We start from the raw sequence: 12,140 nt of genomic DNA, 5'->3' as shown, positions 1-12,140 counted from the left end.
CCATTGCACTCCAGCCTGGGCAACAAGAGTGAAACTCCATCTCAAAAAATAATAGTAATAATAATAAAAAAAAAAAAAATTGGCTGGGCACAGTGGCTCATGCCTGTAATCCCAGCACTTTGGGAGGCCGAGGTGGGTGGATCATTTGAGGTCAGGAGTTCGAGACCAGCCTGGCCAACATGGTGAAACCCCATCTCTACTAAAAATACAAAAATTAGCCGGGCATGGTGGTGGGCACCTGTAATCCTAGCTACTTGGGAGGCTGAGACAGGAGAATCGCTTGAACCCAGGAGGCAGACGTTGTAGTGAGCTAGGATCATGCCATTGCACTCCAGCCTGGACAGCAAAGCTAAACTCCATCTCAAAAAGAAAAAGTAAAAAATTTAAAAATTAGATGGTTGTGGTGACATGTGCCTGTAATCCCAGGTACTAAGGAAGCTGAGGTAGGAGGATGACTTGAGCCTGGGAGTTCGAGGCTGCAGTGAGCTCTGATTGCACCACTGCACTCCAGCCTGAGTGACACAGCAAGACCCTGCTTCAAAAAAAAAACAAAAAATTACTGGACACAACTATGGTGCCAGACCCCTAGGTTAACAGTGAGGGTTCAGTGGGAGAACTAAACAGATAAACAGATCCAGTCCCTGCCCTCAGAGAGTTACAGTTTAATGGGAAAAAGAGGCATTCACCAAAGGACACAGCCCACTAGTGAGTTACACTCGAGAGGGATCATTTACAGAACAAAGCAGATTATAAAAATACAGCGATTGGCTGGGCACAGTGGCTCACGCCTGTAATTCCAGCACTTTGGGAGGCAGAGGTGGGCAGATGACTTGAGGTCAGGAGTTCTCAACCAGCCTGGCCAAAATGGTGAAACCCCATCTCTACTAAAAACACAAAAATTAGCCAGGCGTGGTGGTGGACACTTGTAATCCTAGCTACTTGGGAGGCTGAGGCAGGAGAATGAATCACTTGAACCCAGGAGGTGGAGGTTGCAGTGAGCCGAGACTGCAACATTGCACTCTAGCCTGGGCAACAAGAGCAAAACTCCGTCTCAAAATAAATAAATAAATAAATACATACATACATAGAGGGATTAAAATAGTCTAGTACTGACACCTGAACAGATTGATCCAAGGAATGAAACAGAAATTCCAGAAGTTGACCTGAATACACACACACACACACACATACACACACACACACACACACACACACACACACACACACACACAGAGGAAGGCGTGAAAGTCTCCATGGCCCTCGAGGTATAAGATGCATTTTTTTTTTTTTTTTTTTTTTTGAGACAGGGTCTCACTCTGTCACCCAGACTGGAGTGCAGTGGTGCACTATCCCAGCTCAGCTCACTGCAACCTCCGCTCTACCCTCCATCCCCCCCACCTCCCCTGACCACCCTGAGCTCAAGCAATTCTCATGCCTCAACCCTCAGCCTAATGAGTAACTGGGACTACAGGCATGCACCACCATGCCCAGCTAATTTTTTGTATTTTTAGTAGAGATGGGTCTAACCATATTGCCCAGGCTGGTCTCAAACTCCTGAGCTCAAGCAATCCTCTTGCCTCAGCCTCCCAGAGTGCTGGGATTACAGCTGTGAGCCACCGCACCTGGCCGCGTTTTTCTAAATCACAGTACATCTGGTTCCCAGTGCCCAGGCTCTCAGGGCAGAGGGTCCAGTGTGGTCACTTTGCATGGCCTCTCTCCCCTCCTGAGCTTGTGCCGGGGCCCCAGGGCTGACCTGGAGAAGGAAAATGGCAGAGGTTGAAGGTGGGGTGTCTGGTTTGGGGACCGCCCTGGCCCCCCTTGTCACCATCGGCATCTCTTCTGCACAGTGGCATTGCTGGGAGGTGCTTACTGTGCCTATTCGAGGGGCTGGCAGCCGCAGCCTCACTGCAGATCAGGGACTTGGCTTCCCGGTTGACCACAGGTCCAAGAACCTGCAGGGTCCAGCCTCCCCCCCATCCCCAGTCTTCCCCACCCTGGCCCGGCCCTCCAGGTGCAGAAACATGCAGGCGCCTCTCCAGGATTGTGGGAGGAGCGTGTCCCTCAGACTGGCCTGTGTCCTGCCTCCTCTTACCGCCTCTTCCAGAGGTTGTCACCTGCAGCTGCCCCAGGATAAAGGCAAGGCCAGAGAGGACTCCTGGACTCCTGTGTGCCTGGGGTGGCAGGGGCAAACATAGCCAACTGGTGGCCTGAGCGGGGCCGTGGTGAGGACACCCTTGGTGGCTTGTCCCACATCAAGCTGAGAAGTGACACTGAGGATGCTTAGTCTGCAGCGCATGATAAAAACGGCATTTAAGGCCAGGCACGGTGGCTCACGCCTGTCTTCCCAGCACTTTGGGAGGCCGAGGTGGGCGGATCATATGAGGTCAGGATTTTGAGACCAGCCTGGCCAACATGGTGAAAACCCACCTCTACTAAAAAAACAAAAATTACCTGGGTTGGTAGTGTGTGCCTGTAATCCCAGCGACTTGGGAGGCTGAGGCAGGAGAATCACTTGAACGTGGGAGGCGGACACTGCAATGAGCCGAAATTGCGCCACCGCACTCCATCCTGACTCCGTCTCAAAAAAAAAAAAAAAAAAAGGCATTTCAATTCAAATAGGGAAAGGATACATTTTTCTTTCTTTCTTTCTTTCTTTTTTTTTTTTTTTGAGATGGAGTTTCACTCTCGCTGCCCAGGCTGGAGTACAATGGCGCAGTCTCGGCTTATTATTATTCTCCATGTTGGTCGGGCTGCCTTGAACTCCCAACCTCAGGTGATCCGCCCGCGTTGGCCTCCCAAAGTGCTGGTGTGAGCCACTGCACCCGGCTTAGGATGCATTTTTCAATATTTTAGTGTTTGAATAATGGGCTAACTTGAGAAAAAAATAATTTGAATCACACATCACACCAAAAATAAATTCTAGGTGGATTTTAACACTTTCAAAAATTATTGTTATTATTAGTTTAGAGACAGGGTCTCACTCTGTCGCCCAGGCTGGAGTGCAGTGGTATGATCATGGTTCACTGCAACCTTAAACTCCTGGCCTCATGTGATCCTCCGGCCTCAGCCTCTCAAAGCACTGGAACTACAAACAGGCACCACCACGCCCAGCCTAGGTGGGTTTTTAAGATCCATTCAAGGGCGGGTGCAGTGGCTCACACCTGTAATCCCAGCATTTTGGGAAGCCGAGGTAGGAGGATCACTTGAGCCCAGGAGTTCAAGACCAGCCTGGGCAACATAGTGAGACCCCATCTCTACAAAAAATTTAAAAATGAGCCAGTCATGGTGGTGCACACCTGTAGTCTCTGCTATTCAGGAGGCTGAGGCGGGATCATCGTTTGAGCCCAGGAGACAGATTGCAGTGAGCTATGATGGCACCACTGCACGGCAGCCTGGGTGACAAAGGGAGACTCAGTCTCAAAAAAAAAGGTGACAGGTTGGATACAGTGGCTCACACCTGTAATCCCAGCACTTTGGGAGGCCAAGGCGGGTGGATCACCTGAAGTCAGGAGTTTGAGACCAGCCTGGCCAACATGGTGAAACCCTGTCTCTACTAAAAATACAAAAGTTAGCCAGGCGTGGTGGCGTGTGCCTGTAATCTCAGCTACCTAGGAGGCTGAGACAGGAGAATCACTGGAACCCCAGAGGCAGAAGCTGCAGTGAGCCAAGATTGTGCCACTGCACTCCAGCCTGGGTGACAGACCAAGACTCCATCTCAAATTAATTAATTAAATTAAAAAAAAAAAGGCAAAGAGGGAGTCCTGCCTAGGTACAGGAGACCTGGGGTTGGGTCCCAGCCCTGCCGCTGACCTGCCCTGGGACTGCAGGAAGTTTCTCTCCCTGCCGGGCCCCAGGTTTCTTCTCATCTGTTAATGAGATTAGTCATAACACCTGCCCTGCCCATCTCTGGGGACCCAAGGAGCGTATGAGTCGATGAGCAAGAACGTGTTTTCAAAAAGGGGAAACAAGCTCTTCCCACATTCCGATGTCTGCTTTCAACTGCCTTTCGAAAGGGAGTGAGAGAGGGAAAAACTGTATTATACAGGCCAGACATGGTGGCTCACACCTGGAATCCCAGAACTTCAGGAGGCTGAGGTGGGAGGATCACTTGAGCCCAGGAATTTGAGACCAGCCTGGGCAACACAGTAAGACTCTGTTTCTACAAAAAATTAAAAAATTAGCTGGGCAGCCGGACGCAGTGGCTCACACCTGTAATTTCAGCACTTTGGGAGGCCGAGGCAGGCAGATCACATGAGGTCAGGGGTTCAAGACCAGCCTGGCCAACACGGCGAACCCCATTTCTACCAAAAATACAAAAATTAACCAGGAGTGGTTGTGCACACCAGTAATCCCAGCTACTCAGAAGGCTGAGGCAGGAGAATCACTTGAACCCAGGAGGTGGAGGTTGCAGTGAGCCGAGATCGTGCCATTGCACTCCATCCTGAGCGACAGAGTGAGATTCTGTCTCAAAACAAACAAACAAAAAATTAGCTGGGCATGGTGCCTCATACCTGCAGTCTCAGCTACTAGGGAGGCTGAAGTGGGAGGATCACTTGATCCTGGGAGGTCAAGGCTGCAGTGAGCTATGATCACACCACTGCACTCCAGCCTGGGCAACAGAGCAAGATTATTATTATTTTTTGGTGTGATGTGTGATTGAAATTATTTTTTATATTTTATATTATTATTATTTTTTGAGATTGTGCCTGGATCCTGAGGCTGCCCCTCCTCCTTCCTCAGCCCCTCCCTGGTCAGGCGCTCCTAGGGGGTGGGGGGAGTCCAGGCTTGTCTTGCAACTGATTGTTCTCTTCAGACCCCTCCCTGGTGATGCCAGATTCACTGGGCTGGCAGATTCTGCCCCAAAACCTGTCCAACCAGTTGTTTGAGAGGAGGGGGTACCTGGGAGGGGCAGCAGGAGATGCCAGGAACAGCTTCCCCTAGCCCAGCACAGACTACAGACGGGGGAGCCTCTGGGGCTGCAGACACTGCAGACGGACGGACAGACAGATGGACAACAGCTGGAGGCTTGGCCCGGCCATAGGGCTCTCTGCGGGACAGTCCCAGCTGCTAATGTCGCTGTTGCTGCTACTGACCCGTGTCCAGCCTGGGACAGGCGTGGGTGAGTAAGGGTGGGGATTGGCACGGGGGTACCCGCTGCATCTCAGGCTGCAGGACAGACCCAAGACCTCACTTTGTTTCCAAATTCTCACACATGGCTCCTGCCTCCTTCCTTTCCCTGAGGAGAGGTTTCTAGATGTCCAGGACAATGCATGTCCCCAGGAAGCTCTGGCAAGCCTAGCCTGGGCAACATAACAAGACCCCATTTTTAAAAAAGATTTTTTTTTTAAAGATTTTTGTTTTTAATTAGCTAGGTGTGGTGGAGTGCACCTGTAATCCCAGCTACTTGGGAGACTGAGGCGGGAGGATGGCTTGAGCCCATGCAGTGAACTGTGAATGCACCACTGCACTCCAGCCTGGGCCGAACAGCAGGACCCTGTCTCAAAAAAAAAAAAAAAAGAAAGAAAGAAAGAAAAGAAAAGAAAAACTGGACAGGCTGAGAGATACAATCCTACAATCTCTGCCCCCAACCCCAATCTCTGCCAGCTCCGCTTCTCTTTCTTTTCTTTCTTTCTTTTTTTTTTTTTTTTGAGACAGAGTCTCCCACCATCGCCCAGGCTGGAGTACAGTGGCGCGATCTTGGCTCACCACAACCTCTGCCTCCCAGGTTCAAGCAATTCTCCTGCCTCAGCCTCCTGAGTAGCTGAGATTACAGCTGTGCGCCACTATGCCTGGCTAATTTTTGTATTTTTAGTAGAAATGGGGTTTCACCATATTGGCCAGTCTGGTCTCAAACTCCTGACCTCGTGATCCGCCCACCTCAGTCTCCCAAAGTGCTGGGATTACAGACGTGAGCCACCGCCCCCAGTCTCCACTTCTCTTTCTAAACATTAAGTGCCTCCTGCACGCAGAGTGCCCTGGGCTTCCGAGATAGGACTGGGAGCTCTAAGAAAGGAATCATGACAGTCGCCCCCAAGGAAGACTCTAGCTTGAACCTTTGGAGTTGAGTTGAATTCAGAGTAAATGAATCAAATTGAACTGAACTGAACCAAACAGGGGCAGCTGCTGGAGACTTGCATAGAAGCCCACTCCATCATTCTGCTTCTCCTGGACCAGTATTTGGGGTTGGGGAGAGGAGGGGCGCTATGGTCCTGCTCCTGCCTGGGAGGCTCAGTTGGGGAGGTCTGAGCTCTCCAACCAGCAAGGCTGGACACAGGCCAAGTTGCCAATCCTGAGTCCCCTTTGGGGTACGGACCTGGGAAGCTTGTCCTCGTCTGCCACCCTTCCCCAGAGAGATGAGGTGGGAGTCTGAGAGGGGGACCTGGTCCTGAAGGCGAAGATGCCTTGGGGCTGTGTTGGGAGGCGGCAGAGAACCAGGTGGATTGAAGAGGACGTTCTAGACTCGGAACCAAGCTCTGGCTTCAGAGTCCCCGGACCCTCTGGGCAGTCTGTGTCCCCTGCCAAGCCACGCATCCTCTCATCAATCAAAACAACCTAGACCATGTGGGTGGAGCTGGAGGGACTTAAGTTGGAGGTCACTGGGCATGTCAGGAGCAGAGTTCAGCCTAGGGTCAGGCTGCCCCCAAATTCCAGTTCCATACCAACATGGCCCGGCCCGGGAGAACCGTGCCTACCGCCAGGGTGGGACCTCCCATGCCACCATTGTCCTAGACCTCCCACAGTGCCCACCTCTAGTAGGCTCCTAAGAGAGGGGCCAGGGGCTGGACTCAGGCCTCCCACCCATGCCCATGGGGCGTAGAGTTGCCGGGGAAGCTTCCTGGTTCATACCGGACCTGACCTCCCAGGAAGTGCCCCTAACTTGGGGCTCCCATGTTAAGTCTGGATCTGGGCCGGGGGAGACCAGAGCTGTTGGGGGCTTGGTTGCCCCATTTGGCCTCTCCTCTCTGCCCTCCCCTTCCAGCTGCCCCAGAGCACATCAGCTATGTACCCCAGCTCTCAAACGACACCCTGGCGGGGAGGCTCACCCAGTCCACCTTCACGCTGGAGCAGCCTCTGGACCAGTTTAGCAGCCACAACATCTCTGACTTGGATACCATATGGCTGGTGGTGGCCCTCAGCAATGGTGGGTGCTGCTGGGGCCAGGCCTCGGTTTTCCCTCTGTGAAGTGGGCCTGCGGGCCTGAGGGCAGTAGCAGGTGTGTTGCGGGGAGATGCAGGGAGCAGGTGCTGCAGGGGTTGGGGCTGGGGAGGGCTGTCAGGCTTGGTGGGGTAAGGGTGGGATCCTGCTGTGTGACCTGTCTGACCATGGTGCCACCCTTAGCCACCCAGAGCTTCACGGCCCCACAGACAAACCAGGACATCCCTGCTCCTGCCAACTTCTCCCAGAGGGGCTACTATCTCACACTGAGGGCTAACCGGGTGCTGTACAAGCGTGGCCAGGTCAGAGGCCAGCTCCGTGTCCTCCGCGTTGGCAATGATACCCGCTGCCAACCAACAAAAATTGGCTGCAACCATCCCCTACCGGGACCCGGCCCCTACAGGTAAGCGGCTCTGCCAGGCCCTGGCTCCTGCCTGCACCCAAGCCGGAGCCTGGGGCAGCTCCTACGAGGCTCACCAGGGCCCCAGCAGGATGCCTGGGTCCCCTGCTCCTGCTTGGCCAAAGAGAAGAGGAAGCAGCAGGCAGGGGCTGGGGAGGCCTTCATGAATTACGTGAATTATCCTTCTTTTCTTTTTCTTCTTCTTCTTCTCCTTCTCCTTCTCCTTCTCCTTCTCCTTCTCCTTCTTCTCCTTCTCCTTCTCCTTCTTCTTCTTCTTCTTCTTCTTTCTTCCTTCTTCCTTCTTCTCCTTCTTCTTCTTTCTTCCTTCTTCTTTCTTCTTTCTTCCTTCTTCTCCTTCTCCTTCTTTCTTCTTCTCCTTCTCTCTTCTTCTTCTTATTCTTCTTTCTTCCTTCTTCCTTCTCCTTCTTCTTCTTCCTTCTTCCTTCTTCCTTCTTCCTTCTTTCTTCTTTCTTCTTCTTCCTTTCTTCTTTTTTTTGAGATGGAGTCTTGCTCTGTGACCCAGGCTAGAGTACAGTGGTGTGATCTCGGCTCACTGCAACCTCTGTTTCCCGGGTTCAAGCGATTCTCCAGCCTCAGCCTAACGAGTAGCTGGAATTACAGGCATCTGACACCACACCCGACTAATTTTTGTATTTTTAGTAGAGACGGGCTTTCGCCATGTTGGCCGAGTACCTGCCACCATGCCTGGCTAATTTTTGTAATTTTAGTAGAGATGAGGTTTCGCCATGTTGGCCAGGCTGGTCTTAACTCCTGGCTTCAAGTGATCTGCCCACCTTGGCCTCCCAAAGTGCTGGGATTACAGACGTGAGCCACCATGCCTGGCTTATCCTGCTTTTCTTGAGCAGAAGTTTCCCCACCTCAAGCCCCAGTCCCCACGGGCCGTGTGGACCACTCAGGTGGTGTCTCTCCATCTAGACAGGGTCTCCCCTCACTAAATGCTTGATTCCCGCGTGTTCAGTTCTGAGAGATCTAATACCCGCCCCCTACCTTTCCCAAATGAGGACACAGAAGCCCAGAGAGGGGGAGGGAATTCACACCGCTGGAAATGTCACACCTAGATTCCAACACATTCTGTTGGGCTCTTTAGCCCCAGCCTCCGGCCCCCTCCCAGGGCTGCTCTCCCCAGGGCCTGGGACTCCAGGGGACAGACTTGCAGGCACCAGGGTCTGATGGTTTCAGGAGTCTGGGGGATCCCCATGGCCAATGCTGCGTCTCCCATTCAGGGTGAAGTTCCTGGTGATGAATGACGAAGGACTCGTGGCTGAAACAAAGTGGTCCAGCGACACTCTCCTGCAGCACGGTAGGGGCCAGAGGCTCCGGTCAAACAGTAGGGGCAGGGGGCGGGGGGTCTGGGGGTCCTGAGGACTGAGGATGGGCTGGGGGAACAGGTCAGCTCACCACTCAGTCAGAGGCAGCCAACCATCCTGCAATCTGCAGGCGCCCCTCCCCCAGCCACCCCCTTCCCCCAGGCCTGGGTGGTGGAAGGGGAGGCAGGGCGGTGATTGGTCTGGATTCTGCCCAAGGGCCCTTTCCGGTCAGGTAAAATTTCTTTTCCTGCCGGCCTCTGCGGCTCCCATCACTGCCCTCAGCCCAGGCACTTCGGGCTGTCCCCGGCCCCCAGAGCCCGGGCACCGTGGTCATCATCGCCATCCTGTCTATCCTCCTGGCCGTCCTCCTTACGGTCCTCCTGGCTGTGCTCATATACACCTGGTGAGTGGACCGGGCTGAGACCGCCCATGCCTCTTGGGAGGGGCGGGGCCCTTGGGCATTAACCCCTCCCTCTCTAGTTCCTCCCCGCCCGCCCGTGTCCACCTTCCAAGCGGGCACTGTGCGCCCCCTGGTGGCAGCATCTGGGATTGCAAGTGGGTGCCGCCTGCGGACACCCCAGTCGGGGAGGCGCCCCGGGAGGAGGTGAATTGCTTTCAGGCCAAGCTCTGAGCATTGCCTCAAGACGCCATACAGGCCGGGTGCTGTGGCTCACGCCTGTAATCCCAGCACTTTGGGAGGTTGAGGCCGGCGGATCACCTGAGGTCAGGAGTTCAAGACCAGCCTGGCCAACATAGTGAAACCCCAGCTCTACTAAAAATACAAAAAATTAGCCGGTCTACTAAAAATACAAAAAATTACAAGCACGTGGTGGCACGTGCTTGTAATCCCAGCTACTCAGGAGGCTGACGAAGGAAAATGGCTTGAACCTGGGAGGTGAAGGTTGCAGTGAGCTGAGATTGCGTCACTGCACTCCAACCTGGGTGACAGAGTGAGACTCCATTTAAAAAAAAAGGGGGTGTCAGGGTTTCATACAGAGCTCAGGTGCCTGAGCCTGGGGCACAGAGAGTGTCCACAAGGCTTCCTAGAGAAAAGGGGAGACCTAGCCCTGGTGGGATTTGGCAGGAGAGGGAGGGGGAGAGGGAGTGACTCTAAAAAGGGGGTGGGGAGGTGTGGGGGCAGGAGGGGCAGGAGGGGTGCATGCAGCCAGGCCAGGCCAGGGGCCCCAGGTGCCTAGCTGAGGAACTGGGCTGTATCCTGCAGCCTATGGGAGCCAGGAGTGGGTTTTGATCAGGGGAGACAGGCAGATAATGTTTGAGCGGGGTCCTGAGGTGTGGAGGGTGGAGGGGGAGAGTGATGGGGGGTAGGAGCGATGCGCTAGATTTGTGAGGTTTAGAGGAATCGCCTCAGTCCCTTTGGTTAATTCCGCCCGGCCAGTGGAGTCTCAGTTCCCCCTATGCAATGGGTCGGAGCATGGTAGCCAATGGCTGTGGGATCTTGGCCAGAGCCCTTCTTCAGCATCCATCATCTCTCCCTCTCTCCTCCCCTCCCAAGCTTCAACAGCTGCAGGAGCACTTCCCTATCAGGCCCAGAGGAGACAGGGAGTGTGAGAAGATACACCACACACCTCGCGTTCAGCACTCCCGCCGAGGGGGCTTCCTGAGGGGTTCCAGAGGGGCCCACGTGTCCCTCCACCTCCTCCCAGGCCAGGCTGCAGAGCCTGGGCTGGGACACACCCTGAAGCTTCTGGACCCTGAGAGAGATTGTTTCTTTTCTTTACTTTTTTTTTTCTTTTGAGACAGAGTCTCACTCTGTCGCCAGGCTGGCGCGATCTCGGCTCACTGCAACCTCTGCCTCGCGGGTTCAAGCGATTTTCCTGCCTCAGCCTCCCGAGTAGTTGGGACTACAGGCACACGCCACCATGCCAAGCTCATTTTTGTATTTTTAGTAGAGACGGGGTTTCACCATGTTGGCCAGGATGGCCTCGATCTCTTGACCTTGTGATCCGCCTGCCTCGGCCTCCCAAAGTGCTGGGATTATAGGCGTGAGCCACTGTGCCCGGCGAGAGAGATTGTTTCTAGATGAAGGTGGGGGGCGGGTGTCCTTAGCCCAAAGCTTGTGCCAGTCTCTATCAGAAATAAATGCCCCCAACACCTCCCTGCCTGCCTGTGACATGGTACACCTGGGCAGTCTTTCTGTACCACTGCCCCTGGCTCCTCATCCTAGGGAGGTCCCCAAGGGCCTGCAGGACCGGGGCGAGGCTCAGGATCCTAGGGCAGTTGTCACCGGGGGCAGGACAGGCCTCTCTGCCAGCCTCACTGTCCCTATCTGTAGAATGAGGATGCTAACCCTGAACCCACAAGGCCACCGTAAGACTAAACCAAGGTGAACATGCCTTGGGAACTGTGAAGACTGTGGACCCAAAGCCGGTTGTGGTGGCTCAGGCCTGTATTCCCAGCACTTTGGGAGGCTGAGGCAGGAGGATCACTTAAGCCCAGGAGTTCGAGACCAGCCTGGGCAACATGGTGAAACCCTATCTCTACAAAAATGACAAAAAAATTAGCTGGGCTTGTTGGCGGACTGTGGACCTGAGATAGGTGCTCCTCTTGTCCTGCCCAGACAGCCTCCTGGTACCCAAAGGCCACGGGGCAGCATGGTTGGCACTTGCTGTCTTTCCACCCAAGCATCCTCCCTGTGGCCCCTCTCCCCAGCCTGCCCCCTGCTGCCTGGAGGACTTCAAGCCGTCTGCTTCCACTTCCTCCAATCCTTTCCTGGAGTACACAAAAGGCAAAAGGCGCAGTTTCGTTGTTTTTTTTTTTTTTGAAATGGAGTTTCGCCTTATAGCCCAGGCTGGAGTGCAGTGGCACCATCATAGCTCACTTCAGTCTCTAATTCCTAGACTCAAGTGATCCTCCCACTTCAGTCTCCTGAGAGTAGCTGGGACTACAGGCTCATGACACCACGCCCAGCTAATTTTTAATTTTTTTGTAGACATGGAATCCCACTCTGTTGCCCAAGCTGGAAAGAACAGTGGTGTGATCATAGCTCATTGCAGCCTCAAACTCCTGGGTGCAAGCGATCCTCCCGCCTCAGCCTCCTGAGTAGCTTGGACTATAGGTACATGGCATCACATCTGGCTAATTCTTTAAATTTTTGTAGAGACAGCGTCTCACTGTGTTGCCCAGGCTGGTCTCGAACTCCTGGTCTCAAGTGATCCTCCTGCTGGGATTACAGGCGTGAGCCACTGTGCCCAGCTCATGCAACATTTATCATCAGGATTCCCGCTCAGTGCTCGGAC

General features: G+C 53.8%; 1 protein-coding gene across 1 annotated transcript; it reads left to right on the top strand.

Annotated features, from left to right (window-relative positions):
* Positions 1-4,811: 4,811 nt before the first annotated feature.
* UPK3BL2 (uroplakin 3B like 2) lies at positions 4,812-10,997 on the top strand. Its single transcript, XM_054496526.2, has 6 exons — positions 4,812-5,119; positions 6,980-7,141; positions 7,339-7,558; positions 8,800-8,876; positions 9,166-9,286; positions 10,397-10,997. The coding sequence occupies exons 1-6, from the start codon at positions 5,008-5,010 to the stop codon at positions 10,503-10,505; spliced, it is 801 nt and encodes a 266-aa protein (XP_054352501.1). The 5' UTR covers positions 4,812-5,007; the 3' UTR covers positions 10,506-10,997.
* The last annotated feature ends 1,143 nt before the right edge of the window (positions 10,998-12,140 follow it).

This window comes from Pongo pygmaeus, chromosome 6 (genome assembly GCF_028885625.2).
Source record: "Pongo pygmaeus isolate AG05252 chromosome 6, NHGRI_mPonPyg2-v2.0_pri, whole genome shotgun sequence".
Lineage (NCBI taxonomy): Eukaryota > Metazoa > Chordata > Mammalia > Primates > Hominidae > Pongo > Pongo pygmaeus.
Note: the sequence above shows the minus strand (reverse complement) of the source record. Positions and strands in the feature narration are given on the sequence as shown.

Coding starts and splice junctions, on each gene's coding strand:
- UPK3BL2 (XM_054496526.2), top strand. CDS start 5,008: ATGGACAACAGCTGGAGGCTTGGCCCGGCCATAGGGCTCTCTGCGGGA. Junction 7,142..7,338: donor GGTGGTGGCCCTCAGCAATG/GTGGGTGCTGCT, acceptor TGCCACCCTTAG/CCACCCAGAGCTTCACGGCC. Junction 7,559..8,799: donor CCGGGACCCGGCCCCTACAG/GTAAGCGGCTCT, acceptor TCTCCCATTCAG/GGTGAAGTTCCTGGTGATGA.